General features: G+C 55.6%; 1 protein-coding gene across 3 annotated transcripts in view; it reads left to right on the top strand.

Annotated features, from left to right (window-relative positions):
- Positions 1-20,938, top strand: part of PLA2G6 (phospholipase A2 group VI) — a 30,243-nt gene extending 9,305 nt beyond the window's left edge. Inside the window, exons 2-16 of one of the 3 annotated variants that reach the window (XM_038756265.1) lie at positions 4,824-5,079; positions 6,890-7,105; positions 7,594-7,777; positions 8,359-8,546; positions 8,696-8,792; positions 10,109-10,291; positions 11,124-11,232; positions 13,681-13,762; positions 15,277-15,440; positions 16,703-16,853; positions 18,211-18,347; positions 18,541-18,695; positions 18,928-19,095; positions 19,584-19,657; positions 19,836-20,938. In XM_038756265.1, coding sequence (XP_038612193.1) covers positions 4,871-5,079; positions 6,890-7,105; positions 7,594-7,777; positions 8,359-8,546; positions 8,696-8,792; positions 10,109-10,291; positions 11,124-11,232; positions 13,681-13,762; positions 15,277-15,440; positions 16,703-16,853; positions 18,211-18,347; positions 18,541-18,695; positions 18,928-19,095; positions 19,584-19,657; positions 19,836-19,980 — 2,262 coding nt within the window. In that variant the 5' untranslated portion in view covers positions 4,824-4,870 and the 3' untranslated portion in view covers positions 19,981-20,938. The other 2 variants (XM_038756267.1, XM_038756268.1) reach the window with 2 other exon arrangements.
- The last annotated feature ends 305 nt before the right edge of the window (positions 20,939-21,243 follow it).

Genomic DNA, 21,243 nt, shown 5'->3' with positions numbered 1-21,243 from the left:
ATAGATATGTACAAATAAATTAAATAAATAGAGTAAAAAAAATATGTACTAACATATATACATATATACAGGTGCTGTGGGGAAGGGAGGGAGGTGAGATGGGGGGATGGAGAGGGGGACGAGGGGGAGAGCCTCATGGGGCTCACAGTCTCAATCCCCATTTTACAGATGAGGTGACTGATGCCTAGAGAAGTGAAGTGACCTACCCAAGGTCACACAGCAGCTAAGTGGCAGAGCTGGGATTAGAACCCAGGGCCTTCTGTCTCTCAGACCTGGGCTCTCTCCACTAGGCCACACTGCTTCCCAGTGTTATTCGTGTTTTGTTGACATGAAGGTCCGGGTTACTGAGCAGCAGGGTTTGGGGGAAAGGGCCAAGTTTGAGGGAAACAAGGCCTTCTCCTCAGGACCCGGCTGGTAACCGGGCAGCCAGTTCAGAGCCGCAGTGTGGCCTAGTGGAGAGAGCCCAAGCTTGGCAGTCAAGAGACTTGGGTTCTAATCCCGGTCCCGCCACTTATCTGCTGCCCGATCTCAGGCAAGTCACTTCTTTGGGCCTCGGTTTCCTCACCTATATTTGGGGATTAAAAAGCTGTCTCCCTTCCGACTGCGATCCACATATGGGAGACCAGGACTTCGATCTGAGTATATCTACTCCAACGTTTAGCTGTTATTATTATTATTGTACTCTCCCAAGCACTTAGTTCAGTTTTCTGCACACAGTAAATGCTCAATAAATACTTTTGATTGACTGATTGAGGAACTGCATGATGATTGCCCACCTTCCTCTCCCCCTCGTCCCCCTCTCCATCCCCCCCATCTTACCTCCTTCCCTTCCCCACAGCCCTGTATATATGTATATATGTTTGTACATATTTATTACTCTATTTATTTATCTTGTACATATCTATTCTATTTATTTTATTTTGTTAGTATGTCTGGTTTTGTTCTCTGTCTCCCCCTTCTAGACTGTGAGCCCGCCGTTGGGTAGGGACTGTCTCTATGTGTTGCCTACTTGTACTTCCCAAGCGCTTAGTACAGTGCTCTGCATACAGTAAGCGCTCAATAAATACGATTGATTGATTGATTGCTTGGCACAAAGTAAGCACTTAACAAACACCGCAAATTTATTTTTTTTTCAGAGACTGGCTGTAGCAGGCCACCCTCTCTAGTCTCCTGGCCTGCCAAACCAAGGCTTGGACAGTTGGGCTTTTGGGAGGCCTCCCTGCCTCCACCTTGCTTGTCTCTGGTGTTTGACGGTATCAATCAATCGTATTTATTGAGCGCTTACTGTGTGCAGAGCACTGTACTAAGTGCTTAGGAAGCGCAAGTTGGCAACATATAGAGACGGTCCCTACCCAATAGTGGGCTCACGGTCTAGAAGGGGGGTACAGAGAACAAAACAAAACATATTAACAAAATAAATAGAATAGATATGTACAAGTAAAATAAATAAATCCAGGAAGATGGCACGGACTCACCTCGGTCCCTGGGCCTGACAGACTGCGGCCAGGAGAGTCTTCTCTCTGGGCCTTGCCTCTCTTGGCCAGCAGTGGTGGCTCTGGGTGGGCTCGATAAGCCACCTCATGATCACCCCATGGAAAACCCCAGGGCCCCTCTCTCCCCGACTGACCTGGGCGTGGGCTCAGTAGAGTAATGAGGCCTTGCTTTCAGCTTTTTTCTGTGAAAGCCCAAAGTCCTTTAGTTAATTGGTTCTCTCGGCACATATATGAGAGAAAGGTAAGGTGGTCCTAGAGGGGCCAGCGATGACACTAATGACACGATGACACTCCTCTGCCGCTAATCTCCTCACCGTACCTCGTTCTCGCCTGTCCCCCATCGACCCCCGGCCCACGTCATCCCCTGGGCCTGGAATGCCTTCCCCCTGCCCATCTGCCAAGCTAGCTCTCTTCCTCCCTTCAAGGCCCTACTGAGAGCTCACCTCCTTCAGGAGGCCTTCCCACACTGAGCCCCTTCCTTCCTCTCCCCCTCGTCCCCCTCTCCATCCCCCCCATCTTACCTCCTTCCCTTCCCCACAGCACCTGTATATATGCATTTATGTTTGTACGTGTTTATTACTCTATTTATTTATTTATTTTACTTGTACGTACCTATTCTATTTATTTTATTTTGTTAGTATGTTTGGTTTTGTTCTCTGTCTCCCCCTTTTAGACTGTGAGCCCACTGTTGGGTAGGGACTGTCTCTAGATGTTGCCAACTTGTACTTCCCAAGTGCTTAGTACAGTGCTCTGCACACAGTAAGCGCTCAATAAATACGATTGATTGATTGATTGACACCTCAAAAGTACCACACATTTTCCTCCTCTGATGCCCACCTTCTCACTGTACGTCCACCTCGCCTATCCCTCCGCCGACCTCTCACCCACGTCCTGCCTCTGGCGTGGAATGCCCTCCCTCTTCATATCCGACAGACGGTAACTCCCCCCCACGATACTTGAAGGCCTTATTGAAGGCACATCTCCTCCAAGAGGCCTTCCCTGACTAAAGCCTCTTTTAATAATAATAATGGTATTTGTTAAGCACTTACTACATGCAAAACACTGTTCTAAGGGCTGGGGAGGTTACAAGGTGATCAGGTTGTCCCACGGGGGGCTCACAGTTTTAATCCCCATTTTATAGATGAGGTAGCTGAGGCTCAGAGAAGTTAAGTGACTTGCCTAAAGTCACACCACTGACAGTTGGCGGAGCCGGGATTTGAACCCATGACCTCTGACTCCAAAGTCCGTGCTTTTTCCACTGAGCCATGCTACTTCTTCTTTTTCTCTTCTCCCACTCCCTTCTGTGTTACCCTGACTCGCCTCCTTTATTCACTTCCCTTCCCAGATCCACAGCACTTATGTCCAGATCCGTAATTTATTTATATTAATATCTGTCTCCCCCTCTAGACTGTAAGCTCGAGGTGGGCAGGGAGTGTATCTCTTATACTGTACTCTCCCAAGCGCGTAGTACAGTGCTTTGCACACGGTAAGCGTTCAGTAAATACACTTTATACCAGACCCCATGGTGCACGTGACATCTCCCACTTTACACTGACTAGTAGCGACCGACCTGGATGATGCCCCGTGGCTGCCATTCTGGGAAAATCTATTCATTCGGTCATATTTATTGAGCGCTTACTGTGTGCAGAGCACTGTACTAAACACTTGGAAACTTATCCATGCAGCTCTGAGATGCAGTGACCCTCCTGCCCTACTCCGTTTGCTCCAGAGCCTTTGGTCTCCCCTCCCCGGTCAGCTTGAGATCCGGACTGTCCAGCGTAATGCAGGACCACAAATCAATCAATCGTATTTATTGAGCGCTTACTGTGTGCAGAGCACTGTACTAAGTGCTTGGGAAGTACAAGTTGGCGACCTATAGAGACAGTCCCTACCCAACAGTGGGCTCACAGTCTAAAAGCACCACAAAGCACCCAATTGATTCATCAATCAATTCTCAAACATTTATTGGGTGCAGATCTCTGTACTAGGCACTTACTGGGAGAGGACAATAATCAGTCGTGTTTTTTGAGTGCCTGCTCTGTGTAGCATCATCATCAATCGTATTTATTGAGCGCTTACTATGTGCAGAGCACTGTACTAAGCGCTTGGGAAGTACAAATTGGCAACATATAGAGACCGTCCCTACCCAACAGTGGGCTCACAGTCTAAAAGACTGTGCTACAGTGTAGCACACTGTACCAAGCACTTGGGAGAGTACAAAATAACAGAGTTGGTAGGTTCCCTGCCCACAATGAGCTTAAAATGTAGAGGGGGAGACAGACATGAATATAACTAAGTTTTGGATCCGTACATAAGTGCTTTGGGGCTGAGGGAGGGATAATAATAATAATATGATGATGATGGTATTTGCTAAGCGCTTACTATGTGCAAAGCACTGTTCTAAGTGCTGGGGGGATACAAGGTGATCAGGTTGTCCCACGTGGGGCTCACAGTCTTAATCCCCATTTTACAAATGAGGGAACTGAGGCCCGGAGAAGTGAAGTGACTTGCCCAAAGTCACACAGCTGACAATTGGCGGGGCCGGGATTTGAACCCATGACCTCTGGCTCCAAAGCCCCGGCTCTTCCCACTGAGCCACGCTGCTTCTCTGACTGAGCCACGTTGAATAAAGGGAGCATATAAGGGTGACGCAGAAGGGAATGGGAAAAGAGGAAATGAGGGCTTAGGGAAGGCCTCTTGGAGGAGGCGTGCCTTCATTAAGGCTTTAAAGGTGGGGAGAGTGATTGTCAGATATGAAAGGGGCGGGGGGGCGGGGGAGGGACGTTGCATGTTGAGAAGCAGCGTGGCTCAGTGGAAAGAGCCCGGGCTTTGGAGTCAGAGTCAGGGGTTCAAATTCAGGCTCCACCAGTTGTCAGCTGTGTGACTTTGGGCAAGTCACTTCACTTCTCTGGGCCTCAGTTACCTCATCTGTAAAATGGGGATTAAGACTGTGAGCCCCCAGTGGGACAATCTGATCACCTTGAAACCTTCCCAGCGCTTAGAACAGTGCTTTGTACATAGTAAGCGCTTAATAAATGCCATTATTATTATTATTATTATTCTTATGCCAGAGGCGGGACGTGGGTGAGAGGTCAGCGGCGAGAGCAACGAGACGGAGGTACAGGAGAGTAGGTTTGCACGATCCCCGCCTTTGAGTTTATACACTAGGTGGTTGACATTGCTCCTGCATCCCTCCAGGGAAACTGAGGCCTGGAGCGGGACCATGGGGTTGGCGTCACAGTCCAGTCCGGGCTCGGTTCTTGGCCCAACGAGGCAGAGGTGGCCGGGGAGTGCCGAGTCCAGCTGACGCCTACCCTGTCTTCCTTCCAGGCGGGCGGAGGAGCCTGCTCCTCCGCCGGGACGCCCCCGCCGCCGAGATGCAGTTCTTCGACCGGCTCCTGAGCACCTTCAACAGCGTCTCCAACCTGTTCTCCAATCCGTACCGGGTGAAAGAGGTGTCCTTGGCTGACTACACAACTCACCAGCAGCTCAAGGAGGAGGGCCGGGTGGTCCTCTACAAGAACGTCGCCGGCCGAACCTGGGACTGCCTGCTGGTCAACCCCAAGTGCCAGCGGAGTGCTTTCCGGTGGGTGAAGGCCCGACCCCCGTCCCTTTCCTACCTCCCTCGGGCTGAGAGGGCAAGTCCATCCCGCCGCCGGGAATCTCCAGCTGGGAAGGCCCATTCTGACTCAGGCCAACCCCCGGGGCTAGAGAGGTGTGGGAGAACTGGTCACCCCGGGCCTGAGGGTTTGGGGGGGCGGGGGTCTGGGTCCCTGCTCTCACAGCCCTGCCGAGAGCCCACTCTCCCGGACTGGGGCCGAAGGGAGATGCCAGAGGGCCTAGTGGATAGAGCACGGGCTTGAGAGTCAGGACGTGGGTTCTAATCCCGGCTCCGCCACTTGTCCGCTGCGTGGCCTTGGGCAAGTCACTTCAGTCCCCTGGGCCTCAGTTACCCCATCTGTCAAATGAGGATTGAGACCGTGGACCCCATGTGGGACAGGGGCCGTGGTCAACCCGATTTGCTTGTATCCGCCCCAGCGCTTAGCACAGTACCTGGAACATAGCGCTAAGCAAATGCCGCAATTATTCTCATTAGGCCCCCTGATGGGGAAGGCTCGGGAGGGCCGGTTTGGGGGCTTTACCCTGGCCGATCCAGTCCTGCCAAGGTCCCGGAAACCAAGCCTGCAGAACTAGATCGGACCAACTCGGAGCCAGGCCCAGTGAGGGAGGAAGGACCAGGGCGGCTTGCTCCTGCGGCTTTGTGCTTTAGCATCAGCGGGGAGGTCAGAGGACGTGCCCGCAGAGCTACTGCAAGCGCCCCGTAGAGAGAGGAGGATGGGGCAGCTCACCCACGGGGCCCCGTGAATCACTGGGTTTGGCATCGGGCACTGCCGCCCTTCTGGGCCAGTTGCAAGGAGGGCCCTCAGGGGACTCAAATCAGGGGGGACGGGTCTGCGTTATCACAAACTGGGTAGGCTCTCCCTCTCCGGCCCCCACCTCCAGTCACTCTCTCTAGAAACCTCGCCTCCACCTGCCCCCAAGTTGTCCCAGAGCTCATAGATATCACCCCAGAGCTTTCCTCTGACACATAGTAAGCGCTTATCAAATGCCATTTAAAAAAAAACCTGTTCCTTACTTTTTTAGTTTGGATAAAAGGACTCCCTTTAACAGTGGCTCTTCTGTCTTTGTATTAGAGTGTGAGGGGTTCTGTCATTTGGCAGTAAGGTAGGTAGCCAGGAAAATGGGGATAGGAATCTTCGCTTGTGTGTCGTAAGCGACGGTTGTCTCCACCGAATTGAAGCAGGCTCCTTCTCACCCCCGCCCCCCTCCAGAAGGGGAATGTGGGAGACGTTCCATCGGATTTTTGCCACTGCTGGGCATATGTGTGTGGGGGTTTTTTTGTTGGTCTGTTTTGCCTCTTCCCAAACGAGCAGCAGCGCATCCATCCCTGGGCCTCAGTTTCCCCCTTTGTAAAATGGGGATGAAACATTTGTCTTCCCTTTCCCATAAACCGCGAGTCCCAGGTGAGGCAGAGACTGTGTCTGACTTGACTCTCCCAGATCCACCCCAGCACTTAGTCCGTAGAGTCCGTATTTGAGAGAATGAATTTTGGGTCCCCTCGGTACGTCCCTCCAACCGAGGAGGGAAGGGCACGGAAAGCCGACTTGGATGGTTCAGTTTGTGCGGCACCTCCCTGGTTCTAGCAGAACATGCCCAGACCTTGGCCGCTGGTCAGCGCGGTTGTAGCAGAGAGGCGGCAGCAGGGGAGGAGTGGGCGGGTGGAGGGGCCGGTCACCTCGGGGTCGTGAGGTGGCCTCCTTGAAGGTGGAGAAGCCCCCGGCTCTTCCAGGCTCGGGGCAGGATTCGTCTCCATCTGGTTTGTTCTGTGCTCCCAGACTGTTCCAGCTGGACACAGAGGAGGAGGCTCTGTCGACCTTCCAGGCCTTTTCCAAGAAACTGCTGCCTTTCTACGAGAGCTCGGAGAAGGCCCTGCACGAAGATGTGCTGCAGCAGCTGACGGACTGTATCCGCAGCCACCCGAGCTGGTCCGTGGCCCACTTGGCCGTGGAGCTGGGCATCCGGGAGTGCTTCCGCCACCACCACGTCGTCAGGTGAGGGGTGAGGGACGGCCTTGGACTCGGGTCCAAGTCCCAGCCCCGCCGCTAGCCTGCTGGGCCAGCCCCCGAACCTCTCTGGACCTCAGTTTCCTCATCTGGACAGTGGGGTAAGATCCCTGCTCTCCCCTCCGTCTTCAACTGTGAACCCCGGGTGGGACAGGGCCTGGGTTCAGTCATCCCGGATCCACCCTAACTCTTAGCATGACATTTCACTCACGGGAAGCGCTTAATAAATACCAACCGGGGACATCGGAGCCTTCAGAGAGGAAAACTTGGCCCTTGGAAGAAGGGCTTTCATTGGATAACATCGTAGTCCTAGGATTTGAGAGAGCTTCGGCCCCTGGGTTATATAGAACTGGGGAAACTGAGGAAAAGGGAGAGGTCACTGTTCAGGCAGAGGCCAAGCCGGGGGTGGAGTGCAGGAATCGTGGGTTCCCCCCGCCCCCAATCTAACTGCTCCCAATTCCCTGGTCCCCCCGCAGTTCTGCCAACAGCTCGGAGCAAGAGGAGGGCTGCACGCCTCTGCACCTGGCGTGCCGCAAGGGCGACGTGGAATGCCTGCTGGAGCTGATTCAACACTGTCACGTCAGGATGGACGTCACCGACAACAACGGTGAAACCGCCTTCCACTACACGATCCGGGGGGACAATCCTCAGGTGGTTCAGGTGAGAGAGGTGGGGCCCGGGGACTCGGGTGCAGAGAGAGAGGTAAGAGGGCAGCCCGGGGAGGGCAGGCTGGAGGATGAGATGGAGGATTCTGGGGCCGAGCTAGAGGATTCCTGGACGGGAGGGTGAACTGGATGGTCCTTCTCAACCCCTTCAGTCAATTTCAAGTTCTGGTTCTCACCCAACACCCCTGAGTTTCAAACTCACATCACTGAAATCCGTTTCCAGATTCCCAGTCCCCTTGGTGTAACAATGGGTCTCTCATTCCCATCCTGTCCCCCCCGGTGCAGCCCACAGGCGCTCTAATTTTTCATCAGTATTATTCGTTAAGGCCCAACTGTGTGCAAACCACTGTGCTGAACGCTTGGGCGAGTACAATCATTAGAGGTCATCCTTCAAGGAGCTTAAAGTTTACCTCTCTTCTCACAGGCCTCACCCATTTTTGTTGGTCTGCTCTGGACCCTGTCCAAATTCTAGGCAGTGCCCCCAGGGGTGGGAGGAGCCCCCCCAAGCAGATGGGGGAGAGGGCCCCGATTCAGTGCGTGTTTGTGTGTGCGGTGGGGGTGCCTTGATCCTTTCAGCTCCTGGGGAAGGGGCCCTCCGCTGGCCTGAACCACGTGAGCAACGAAGGGCAGACCCCTCTGCACCTGGCCTGCCAGCTGGGGCGGGAGGACATGGTCAGGGTGCTGCTGCAGTGCAACGCCCGGTGTCACGTGCTGGGACAGACTGGCTACCCCATCCACACGGCCGTGCAGTTCTCCCAGAAGGGGTAATTCCGGGCTGGCGGGGGGAAGGGGAGCCGGGGGGAGCAGGGAGGAAGCAGGGCTGTCTCCCCCTGGGCTCCTCATTGGCAAAGAGTGAGGGATGGGGGGTCTCAGCAGGAGGATGGCTGACATTTGTCTGTCTCGCCAACCCCAGGTGCGCCGAGTTGATCCTCAATAAGGACATCACCCAGATCCACAGCAAGGACCCCAACTTTGGGGCCACCCCACTCCACTGGGCCAAGACGGCAGAGGTGAGCGGCAGGGCGAAGCCAGAAGTCAGGCCCTTGCCCGTGGGCGCCCGTCTAGAAGCCCTGCTTCTTCTGGTCCGGCCAGGGAGTCTGCACCCCCTGATTCCCGTGGGAAAAAGGGCCCTCCCTCCCACCCCAGCCCCCAGCCTGCCGGGGGATCCAGCTTGGCTCGTTTTCCATTGCTGAGCCAAGACTAGACAAACAGATGGGTTTTTGGAGCAAATTAAGCCAGTGTGGTCTTTGGAAGGCCAAATGACTCGACTTAAATTAGCATATTTTGGGCGCATCTTCAAGAGGACTGATTCTCTGGAGAAGACGCTAATGCTAGGAATAGTCCAGGGAAATATGGAAGAGGCAGACCTGCAGCCAGGTGAGTAGAAACCGACACAGCGATAACGGTAGGACCGTTAGCAAGGTTATGGATTATGGCGGAAGGTAGGACGTCCTAGAGAAAATATGCCCACAGAGTCGCCATGAATCAGAAACGACTCGACGGCATTTTATAGTAATAAAAGAGAGCCAAGGCGGTCTGTCTAGCAGAGGGGAGCTTCAGTGGGCAGCCAGAACCTGGAACAGAATGGGTGGTAGAGGAGAAGAGTGATCTCTATTTATTTATTTATTTTACTTGTACCTATCTATTCTACTTATTTTATTTTGTTAGTATGCTTGGTTTTGTTCTCTGTCTCCCCCTTCTAGACTGTGAGCCCACTGTTGGATAGGGACTGTCTGTATGTGTTGCCAGCTTGTACTTCCCAAGCGCTTAGTACAGTGCTCTGCACACAGTAAGCGCTCAATAAATACAATTGATGATGATGATCTCTATTTATTTATTTATTTATTTTGCTTGTACCTATCTATTCTACTTATTTTGTTAGTATGTTTGGTTTTGTTCTCTGTCTCCCCCTTCTAGACTGTGAGCCCACTGTTGGGTAGGGACTGTCTCTGTTTGTTGCCAGCTTATACTTCCCAAGCACTTAGTACAGTGCTCGGCACACAGTAAGCGCTCAATAAATATGATTGATTGATTGATTGATCAGGCCTGGCTGGTGGCTCTGTGGTGGCCCCTGAACCGATCCATCCCTGGGCTGGAGCCTGTCTTTCCCCACATGGAAACGTTCTCGGGTCCGGTGTCCCCGCCATTAGGAGACCCCGGATGAGTAAGATGCTGTGGGGTAGAGGGGGGGTTGCTGGCTCTTGTGGGTCCGTGATGGAGCCAGCCCCCTGCCCCCGGGCAGCTTCCCCTCTTGAGGCAGGGGGACATCGGTGTGGGCTGCTTGGGGCCCCCCTCACCTCCTCATTCCTCCCCACCCCACCCCCAGATGGCCCGGCTGCTGGTTAGCTACGGCAGCGAGGTGAACAGCACCAGCAACTCAGGGGACACCGCCCTGCACCAGGCCGTGGCCCAGGACCGCTTCGACTGCGTCATGGTCTTGCTCACCTTCGGAGCCGACCCCAACACCCGCGGGGAGCACGGCAACGGACCCCTGCACCTGGCGGTGGCGGTGAGTCCCGGCCTCTGGACGCCCCCGGAGCCTTCCCTTCCCGGAGCTGGGCTCAGAACCGGCTGGATGGGAGTCCCCCAGCCCCAGCGTTACTATAAATACACATAAATTGCGGATCTGTAGGTAAGTGTTGTGGGGCTGAGGTTGAGGTGAATATCAGGTGCTCCTCAAGTGGGTGATGGGGAGGGCTGGGAAATTGAGCCTCTCTGGGGCTTCAGAGAAGCCCCTGGCTGGGTCTCGGTGATTCTGCCGGGTTCCCTGGAGGCCAGGGCAGACAGATGAGCGGGTTGGCTTCCAGGGAAGGCAGTTGATACCAGGAAGTGTATTGAGTCCTTTCCCTCTCCTGGAGGCCCCTGGTTTGGAGATGGGGATCAGTCCTTTCCTCAGGTTCCCATCCAAAGCAGTGGGCCCTGGCAGGACCACTCAAGATTTTTCTATGAGTTGACGGAGCCTGCAGCGACAGTAAACCGGTTCTCCCAAGGGCCCCCACCACCCCCTCCCCACCCTCCAGAAGCCATTAGGGCCTCCAGGACCACCTTGACGGACCTGTCCCCTCCCAGCCTGGGCCCCTTAGACCCACCTGTATTCCTGGGGTCTCCAGACACTCCCCCGAGGCAGCTCTAGGTCTCAGCTATAGGATGGAGCTGGGCCAGGGGGCCCTGGTGCCACCCCAGAGTTCAGGTTAGGGCCAGGGTGGGCCCCAACCCCTCCCCTTGAGAGCAGGGTGTGACAGGAAGTTGGATGGGGGTGGCCAAGAGAGTGTCCCGGGGTTGGGGGGGGGGGCATGATGGACCCCCAGCCCCGATCCCCGAGGCATCCATTCCTCTTACAGAACAACAATGTGGAGATGATAAAGGCTCTCATCGTGTTCGGTGCTGAGGTGAACTCCACCAACAACTATGGAGAAACCCCTGGGTCGGTGGCAGCCCAGATGAACCACGGTAGGTGGCCTTCCCCCAGTTGGGGGCTGCGGAGCCAGGGGAAGAGGTGCCATTTCTCCCCACCCGACAGACACTTATCCGATTGCATCCTGCAGAACCCTGCCTCGGGCATTATCAATCAGTGCTATTTATTGAGCGCTTACTATATGCAGAGCACTGTACTAAGTGCTTGGGAGAGTAATTATGTGTTTTCTGCCTGTAAGGAGCTCACAGTATCAGTTATTATTATGAATCTTTGCATTTATATATTTCCACTTCTTGTTCTTTTCACTACGCATGTCCTGCCTCCCTCATGAGACTGTAAGCTCCTGGAGGGCAGGGCCTGTGCCTTTGTGACTCCCCACCGTGCCTAGAATGGCTCTCGGCAATCGGTCAGTCAAGGGTATGTACTGAGAGCCTGCTGGGCACAGAGCACTGTACTAAGCATTCGGAAGAATTCAATAGAGGCAGAGGAGACGATACCTGCACACAGGGAACTTGGGGTGTAACTGCACCCAGGGAAAGTTGAACCCTGATAATTGGCCCCCACTTCTAGACCGTGAGCCCGTTGTTGGGTAGGGACCATCTCTATATGTTGCCGACTTGTACTTCCCAAGCACTTAGTACAGTGCTCTGCACACAGTAAGCACTCAATAAATACGATTGAATGAATGGCTTGCTGCCTGGTCCTCCCCCATTATCCCACTGGCTTTCCCCGCTCCTTGTGGTCCCTCGTGCGGTCCTGGCCCCCTGGAAAATGTTGGGCAGGATGGACTGCGGACCCCATAACTCAGGATGCCTGGCTCCCGGCAATCCCTGGTCCCATTCCAGGCTCCTGACTCTCCCCCGACAGACCCAGGCAGCCTGCTGATGGGTGAGGGGAACAGTGGGTGGGATGAGCCTTTGACTTATCTGCTGATGTTCTTTCTGATCCTTGGCGAATTCCTCCCCTCCACCCACACACGCTCTGCCCTGAAAATGGTCTTAGCTCTAGTGGGCATCTGCTGCCCCCCAACCCCCACATCGTCCATGGAGGAGCAGTGCATCGGTCTCCTTCCCGAACCCCTCGGAACAACATTCACAACCTAGGTCACGCCCCTCTTGTCCCCATCGTCCTTCACTGCCAACTTTGTCCCCATGTGCGATCTAGACCCCCTGGCGTGGAAGGGGCCAGCACCCCATAAAAACTGCACCAGGCATCATGGGTCAAAGGTCAGAGAAGCCCTGACCCAAGGAAAGGAGGGAAATCTGGTCCGCAGAGGTCCCCTAGGGACCTGGTGGTCTGTGCCAGGGTGCCAGTGTGGGGAACCCAGGGAAGAGCAGCTGCCCGCTGGCGGGGCACAAGTGAGTGCGCCCCAAGGCCCAAGATGGGCCTGCCCTCAGCCTTCCCACAACCCCCAGCCTCCTCCAATCCATGCGGGGCACGGCCTGGTCCGGCCCGAGACGCCGCCTCCGGAAAAGTCCTGAAGTCTTGCCCCCACCCACTGGTCCCGTGTTTCTCTTTTGGTTTCCCAGGTCACCTCCTGTCCTAGGCCAGGTGGCCTTTCCAACCCCGGGTGGCCTGGGGCACGGCGGCAGATGGGTAATGACCCAGGTGGATCCAGATGGGTAGACCAGTCAGGACCAGGGGTTAGCTGTAGTCAGTCTCTGCCTGGGTCTCTCAGTCTGTCGGGCTCTGCTTGGGTCTCTCAGTCTGACGGTCTCTGCGTGGGTCTCAGTCTGTCGGACTCTGCCTGGGCCTCTCTCTGTCTGTGGGCCTCAGCCTGTCTCTCACACTCACACATTTGCAGCTTTTTTACCCCTTCCCCTAACCTCCCCACCCTCCTCTCCAATCTCCCAGCCTACCCCCAATACATCCTCCGCTTTCCTAGCAGGCCCTTGCTTCCCCACTGGTCATCTTCGAGCACCAAGCCAGCCTGCGAGCACTGCCCCGACTGCTAGCACTCTGCGTGGCTTCCATCCGTTGCTCTGTGGGCCGAGCACCTACTGTTAGGGAAGTTGGAGTCAGGCGGTGTTGTGGGCAGCGTGGCAGGTGGTGCCAGTGGAAGGGGCTCGAGGGGCACCTGGTGCCGGGAACTGTTGCCGCTGGCTCTGGTGGGATTCTGCGCCACAGAGGAGAGGCAGGGGAGGATGGCCTGGAAAGAGGGAGAGCAGTCAGGGAGACACTGGGGGCAGGGAAGGCGGGAAGCCCCAGGAGGCGGAGTTGTTGAGGAGCCAGGGCCAATCCAGGCCGGAGATGGAGGGAGCCCGAAGCCCAGTTCTGGCAGATGGCAGGACCCAACTTGGGCCTGGAGTATAGAGCTCGCTCCCTCCCCTGGCCCAGGTCTGGCTTTCAAGGCCGTGGGGAGGATATTGGGAAACACCAGGGAAGATCCCGGGGAAAAAAGGTCCAAGCCTGGCCTCTTCCCGCTGTCGCCTCCCTGGGCCCGCTCCTGACCAGCAATCCGCCCCCTTTCCGTTTGGCCTCAGCAGAGCTGCGTGACATACTGAAGGTGTGCAGGTCCTTTACTGAGCCCGTGGTCACCAATTACCCACCGCCGGGGAAGAAAAGGTGAGGAGTCTGGGGGGGGCCGGCGGTAAGCAGCGTTGGTACGGGGTGGGCAGAGCGGGTCTTTTGAGAGAACGGGTCTTGTGGAAAATCCCCCCTGCATGCAGATTCATTCATTCATTCAATCAATCATATTTATTGAGCACTTACCGTGTGCAGAGCACTGTACTAAGCACTTGGGAAGTACAAGTCGGCAACGTATAGAGACGGTCCCTACCCAACAACGGGCTCACAGTCTAGAAGGGGGAGACAGACAACAAAACAAAACATGTAGACGGGTGTCAGAATCGTCAGAACAAATAGAATTATAGCTATGTGCCCATCATTGACAAAATAAGTAGAATAGTAAATATATACGAGTAAAATAGAGAAATAAATCTGTACAAATATATACAAGTGCTGTGGGGAGGGGAAGGAGGAATCAATCAATCAATTGTGTTTATTAAGCGCTTACTGTGTGCAGAGGACTGTACTAAGCGCTTGGGAAGTAGAAGTTGGCAACATATAGAGACAGTCCCTACCCAACAGTGGGCTCACAGTCTAAAAGTGGGCTCACAGGGCGGGTGGGGAGGAGGAGAGGAAAAAGGGGGCTCAGAAGCGCCCGACCCTAAGCCGGCCCTCTGGGAAGGGGGCCATTTTGTGAATGATAACTGAGGCCCATAGAAGTTACGTTATTTGACCAAGGTCACATTAGAGTGATTAGAGCCAAGGTCCTCTGAGAGCGAGGCCCAAATTTGTAGGCTGTCAAAAATGCTCTGCCCAGTTGTGTCAGGGGTGAGGGGGGCTGGCACAAGCTCTCTCGCTCTCTTCCTCCCTTATTTTCTTTCTCCCTGCTTCCTCTCCCCCTGGTCCCCCTCTCCATCCCCCCCATCTTACCTCCTTCCCTTCCCCACAGCACCTGTATATATGTATATATGTTTGTACATATTTATTACTCTATTTTACTTGTACATATCTATTCTATTTATTTTATTTTGTTAGTATGTTTGGTTTTGTTCTCTGTCTCCCCCTTTTAGACTGTGAGCCCACTGTTGGGTAGGGACTGTCTCTATATGTTGCCAACTTGTACTTCCCAAGCGCTTAGTACAGTGCTCTGCACACAGTAAGCGCTCAATAAATACGATTGATGATGATGATGATCTTTTGGGAGCCCCCCCATCCTGCTGGCCCTGCCCCAGACTCTCTGGCACCAGCTGGTCTCCCTGACTGCCCACCTCGGCAGCTTTCTCAGCACTCCCTTAGCCAGGGCCTCCAGCCACCCACAGAGCCACGGCAGGCCTGGGAGGGGCAGCTCCTCGGGGAGACCCAGGCCACATCCCGACAGATTCCGACTCCTTGGGCCTGGGCTGAGCCACAGCTGTACCAGTGACAGATCCCCGTTGTGCTGCCCAGCGGGACGGTGGGATTGGGGCCCCTCACGATGGGTGGACGTTCCTCCAGGGCGGTGGCAGGGAAGGGGCTGCGGGGACAGTGAGGCCAGCGTCCGCTGTCCCTTCCATCCGTCTGTCCGTCCCTAGCCACGAAGCCCTGCTGTGCCTGGACGGAGGGGGTGTCCGTGGGCTGGTGCTCATCCAGCTTCTCATCGCCATTGAGAAGGCCGCCGGCCTCCCTGCCAAGGACCTCTTCGACTGGGTGGCCGGAACCAGCACCGGAGGGATCCTGGCCCTGGCCGTCCTGCACGGTGAGGGCATCGAGGGCTTGGGGGTCTGGGGCCCGCCGGAAAAGGCCTCAGCCTCAGCCCCGAGTCCGGGGATGGAGGGCAAGCAGCATGGTGTAGCGGATAGAGCATGGATCTGGGAATCTGAAGGTCACGGGTTCTAATTCCGGTTCCACCACTTGTCTGCCATGTGGCCTTGGGCGAATCACTTTCACTTCTCTGGCCCTCAGTTACCTCATCTGGAAAATGGGGATTGAGATTGTGAGCCCCAGGTGGGACAGGGACTGTGTCCAACACAGTTTACTTGTATCTACCCCAGCGCTTAGTACAGTGCCTGGCACATACCTCAATAATAATAATTATTATTATTGTATCCGCCAGCGCTGGGGTGGATACAAGCAATAATACAAGCTGGGGTGGATACAAGCAATAATAATAATAATAGTTGTTATTATTATTATTATTGAGAGCGGCAGGAGCACTCAGCAGTAGGGGCAAGGGCCAGGACGGAAAGAGCTTTCATCTGGTACCACGGCAGTCTGGGAGACTCAGTGGTGAAGGCGGAGGCTGGATTCATTCATTCAGTCGTATTTATTGAGCGCTTACTGTGTGCAGAGCACTGGACTAAGCTCTTGGGTAGTACAAGTTGGCGACTTATAGAGACGGACCCTACCCAACAACGGGCTCACAGTCTAGAAGGGGGAGACAGACAACAAAACAAAACATGTGGACAGGTGTCAAGTCATCAGAATAAATACAATTAAAGCTAAATGCACCTCATTAACAAAATAAATAGAATAGTAAATATGTACAAGTAAAATAGGGTAATAAATCTGTACAAACATATATACAGGTGCTGTGGGGAGAGGAAGGAGGTAGGGCAGGGGCGGGGATGGGGAGGAGGAGAGGAAAAAAGGGGGATCTGAAATGACCCGGAGTTCCCTGCAGGACAAGAAGTCCAGACACTTCCCGGCTCCATGCCTCAGCTTCCTCATGTGTAAAATGGGGATTCAGTATCTCGTCTCCCCCCGGCTTCGAGTGTGAGCCCATTGTGGGACATGGACCGTGTCCAACGTATCTTGCGTCTACCACAATGCTTAATGTGGTGCTTAGCATAGAGTAAGAGCTACACAAATACCATCATTATTCAATAGGGCAGGGAGGTGAAGGATCAATTGGGGAAGACCTCTTGGAGGAGGTGGGGCCTCAGCGGAGCGGCGCGGCGGTCGGCCGGTTTTGTGTCTCGGCCGCCCCGGTGCTGAGCGGCTCTGTCCCCGCCGCCCCAGGGAAGTCCATGACCTACATGCGCGGCCTGTACTTCCGCATGAAGGACGAGGTCTTCCGCGGCTCGCGGCCCTACGAGTCGACGCCTCTGGAGGAGTTCCTCAAGAAGGAGTTCGGGGAGCATTCCAAGATGACTGACATCAAGAAACCCAAGTAAGGCACCCGGGACCAGCTGAGGAACTGGAGAGAGCCCCAGCTGAAGCTTGGGGGCTCTCAGCCCCCCAGGCCCCCAGGGGAGTGGGGCCTCTGGGAGTGGAAGTGACCCCCCGGGGGGAGACCCGTGGGACCACCACCCCGTGGGAAGGTGATGCATAAGTAGCTAGGTAAGAGAAATGAGACTGCGAGAGCTCATGTGGGGAGACTGTCGGGGAATCTGTTGATGGGATGGGGCGTGCAGGGAGTTTGGGGTCGGCTCTTGGGGGCGGGATGTGAGAAGGTGAAAATGGGCAGTCGTGAGAAACGTCGGTATTGGTTCTGGGGCAGGCGTGGGTAAACCACGGAGAACCATTCATTCATTCAATCGTATTTATTGAGCGCTTACTGTGTGCAGAGCACTGTACTAAGCGCTTGGGAAGTACAGGTTGGCAACATATAGAGACGGTCCCTGCCCAACAACGGGCTCACGGTCTAGAAGGGGGACTAGAACCATTGGGCTAGTCTCCCAGGTAGTGTCTACAGCCTCCTTCCCCCACCTGGCTACGTGTCAGGCCTGGTCAAACTCAGCCTGGACTGAATTGGAGAGAACCGGGGAGGCCCTGGGGATGAGTGGGCCGGGCACCACCTTAGAGAACAGATGGGTGGGCTGGGAGTGGCCCAGGGTCCTCGTCTCTGCCCCCAAGGTGGTGGGGGACAGTGGGTCACCCTCTGAGAGGATAATCGATCTATCCCTTCCCCACGGACCTCCCAAAAGGGACTCATTCTTATTCTTCAGGTTCTGGGCCCTGGGTTCCATGCAGCTAACAAAACTAGTTGAATTTTTTCCTGGGCACTGGCCTTGATTTTTAGCTTTCTTCTTTTATTTAATTGAAAATGTTTTTTTTTCGGGGGTGGGGGGTCTATAGGAAGTTCACAGTGTAACAAAATGACTGAAAGCAGTACCAATTAACATGTCAAAAAAGCAGTTGATGTTTAAACCACCCATGGGTACCATGAAATTCTTAGCCCTTCCAGGTTAACCTGACCCACTGACCATATCAACAAGTCCTGAGCATTGCCCCAAAGTAATAATTAAGAGTGTCTTGAGGGCTAGCTGGTTTATTTTGTTAGTATGTTTGGTTTTTTTTTTCTCTGTCTCCCCCTTTTAGACTGTGAGCCCAATGTTGGGTAGGGACTGTCTCTATATGTTGCCAATTTGTACTTCCCAAGCGCTTAGTACAGTGCTCTGCACATAGTAAGCGCTCAATAAATATGATTGATTGATTGATTGGGAGGCGGGCAGTCCGGGTGCCTCCCCCCGTGCCTGAGGGGTCGACCGGAGCCTGACCCCGGCCTCCCGGCTCATTTCTCCCAGGGTGATGCTGACCGGGACTCTGTCTGACCGGCAGCCAGCAGAGCTCCACCTCTTCCGGAATTACGACGCTCCAGAGACGGAGTACGAGCCCTCTTTCATCCTCACTGACAACCTCCAGCCTCTCACCAAGCCCAAAGGTAAAGGCCCCACACGGGCTCATCCCAGTGCGGGGAGTGGGGCGGCGAGCCGGGGGCCGAGTGGGGCAGGTCGGTCGCTCCGGTCAAGCGGTACACACCAGAGGGACCGGAGGCAGGATGATGGGGAAAAGGGGCGGAACTCCCCCCTCTTCTCTCCCCCTACACGGATTCCCTCCTTCCTTCCCTGGTCCAGATCAGCTGGTGTGGCGGGCTGCCCGCAGCAGCGGAGCTGCCCCCACCTACTTCCGTCCCATGGGGCGCTTCCTGGATGGCGGCCTGCTGGCCAACAACCCCACCCTGGACGCCATGACCGAGATCCACGAGTACAACCGGGACCTCATCCGAAAGGTGAGGGCAGCCCCTCCCTGTCCCCTCCGCCCCCGAGACGGGCCGGGACTCCGCAATCCTGGGGAGCCAGAGCGGGGACTCCTAAGCGGTCCCCGGGCCAGGCTGTGGGGAAGTCCAGTGCCCAGGCCGTCTCCACCGGGGCTCCTCAGGGCCGCGAGGGCCGGTGGAAGGGCCCGGGGATGAGTGAAGGAGTCATGCTTAAAGAGCCTTTCCCTGTCCTCCTCTCCCACAGGGTGAGCGCCACAGAGTGAAGAAGCTGGGAGTGGTGGTCTCCCTGGGCACAGGGAAATCCCCACAGGTGCCAGTGAGCTGTGTGGATGTCTTCCGTCCCAGCAACCCCTGGGAACTGGCCAAAACGGTCTTCGGGGCCCGGGAGCTGGGCAAGATGGTGGTGGATTGTGTGAGTATGGGGGTGGCTGGGGATCAGACCAACGAGCGTCCAGGCTAGGGCCGGAGTCGGCGATGGGGAGGTGTCCTTGGGAGGGGTGAGCCCATGACCCCTTCCAGTTAGAGTGGGAAACTGGGGTACAGATTGGGGCTGGCACACCACAAGCTGACAGGAGCCCTGGGGTCCCAGCTCGGGGCTCTGAGAGGATCCCTGACAGTACTCTTCTCTGTCCTCAGGACTAGAGCACTCCCCATCTCCGTTCCTTGCTAGTCCCTCCCTCGGTCACCCCCGGTCTCATCCCCATCTTAGAGGGGGTCTCAGGCCGGATCCCTACCTGGAGGAGTGGAACCAAGGCCCAGCGTCGACCCCTCCTTAGAGCCTGCCGGGGGTGGGCCCAGATGGCGGCAGGGCTGTCCCTCGGTTGGAACCGGCCTTGGGGCTCTAGAGAAGGAAGGGGTTTGGGTGGGCCCAGGGGCCCTGACGGGGGTTTTTCTTGGCAGTGCACAGAGCCGGATGGGCGGGCCGTGAACCGCGCCCGGGCCTGGTGTCAGATGGTGGACACCCTCTATTTCAGGTATCCCCTACCCCCTCTCTCACCGCTGGCCATTCAACCAGGCGCCCCCCGGCCCCTTCTCTGCCCCCCGCCGGCGGAAGGCTCGGCCCCAGGGTGCCCCCTCATCCCCAGGGCCCCAGCCCCACCCTCCGACTGCTTGATTCTGCTCCCCATTCCAGTGGTCACTATCCCTTGACAGATTCAACCCCCATTTCGGGATGGAAGTGAATCTGGATGAGGTGAGCGACACAGTCCTGGTGAACGCCCTCTGGGACACCCAGATATACATCCATGAGCAGCGAAAACAAATCCACCAGCTGGTCCAGCACCTGCTCGGCCTCTGAGGGCCACCCTCCCGGCCCCGTTCAGGGAGGGAGGACCGGGGGTCACTCCAAAGCGGGACTGGGGGGAACCTCAGGGCGGGAGGAGCCCGCGGGACTGGCAGGAGGGAGGATTTGAGGGGCCAGAGATGGGCTTCTGACATGGGATGGCATTTCTCCCCTCCATCCCCTGCCTCCAACTTCCGTCCCCTCACTTGTCCCCCTGGCATTAGCTGCCTGAGGCTTTCAAGCCTTCCTCCCTCCCCCTCCCCTGTGTCTGCTGCTGCCTTGATTTATTTATTGATAACTGACAGGTGGTCCTACATTTCCATCGCCTTCATCTCCCCATTCATCCAATCCTACCCTTCCGCACCCCCTAGTCATCTACCCTCCAGTAACACACACAGAAAGGGCCAAACTACTGCTGCTGTTCCATCCCTTCCCCCGGCCCGACACACGGTATCTACCGATCCTAACCTGATTTTTTTTTTTTAATGTGGAGGGTGGCTGGTAGGGCTGGGCCTAGGTAACCATGGAGGCGTCCAGAGGCTGGGGGAGGGGAGAGAGGCTTGGGCCTGAAGCCGTTACTGCACTTCTGGAGCGACTCTAGAAATCACACCGAACTTCCACCCCAACCTTTCCCCCTGCCCCTCCCTGCTCCCTCGGTGGGGCTGGGAGGCAGCTGTCCTGAGCCACCCCAGGGCCTGGAAATGATAACGGAGTTCGGCTCTGAAGCACGGCAGGGAACCTCCCCGGCTCCCTCCCAGATTTCACCCGTCTCCCTGATCGAACTGTGATGCTCTCTGAGGGCCCTCACTACAGCCAGCTGAGTTTCTCCTCCCTCCTTTGTTGGTTTGGTTTTTGAGCCTGTTAATTTATTCTTCCTGAAGGGGCAAACTTTGCAAGATGGTTCAGGGGCCCCTGGCATTTCTCCTCGGACTCCTGGGTCCCTGTGAAATAAAACGGTTTGGATTCAAGCTGACCTGACTGTGCTTGTGGTGGTCTCGTAGCGGTCTTTCCCTCCCAACTGTTTGTCCTCATGTATCCCCGGGGCCGGGATCACCCGGGGCTGGCCTGCAAGGGCAGAGTCCTGGTGCTGGAAAGGGTCTTGGGGGATCACCTGGTCTGAGTCCCTGGCCCTGTTTTTGATGGTGTCAGATGAGGGAGATGTAAGCAGTCCGCCTCCTGTCTTCCCCGGCCTGGGCAGGAGCCTCTGGGGAAGGGGTGTGAGGGCCCAAAGCTGAGGCTGAGGGCCATGGTTTCCCACCCTGGCCTCTGCTGGAGTAA

This window comes from Tachyglossus aculeatus, chromosome 14 (assembly GCF_015852505.1).
Source record: "Tachyglossus aculeatus isolate mTacAcu1 chromosome 14, mTacAcu1.pri, whole genome shotgun sequence".
Lineage (NCBI taxonomy): Eukaryota > Metazoa > Chordata > Mammalia > Monotremata > Tachyglossidae > Tachyglossus > Tachyglossus aculeatus.
This window is presented reverse-complemented; position numbering and strand designations above follow the sequence as displayed.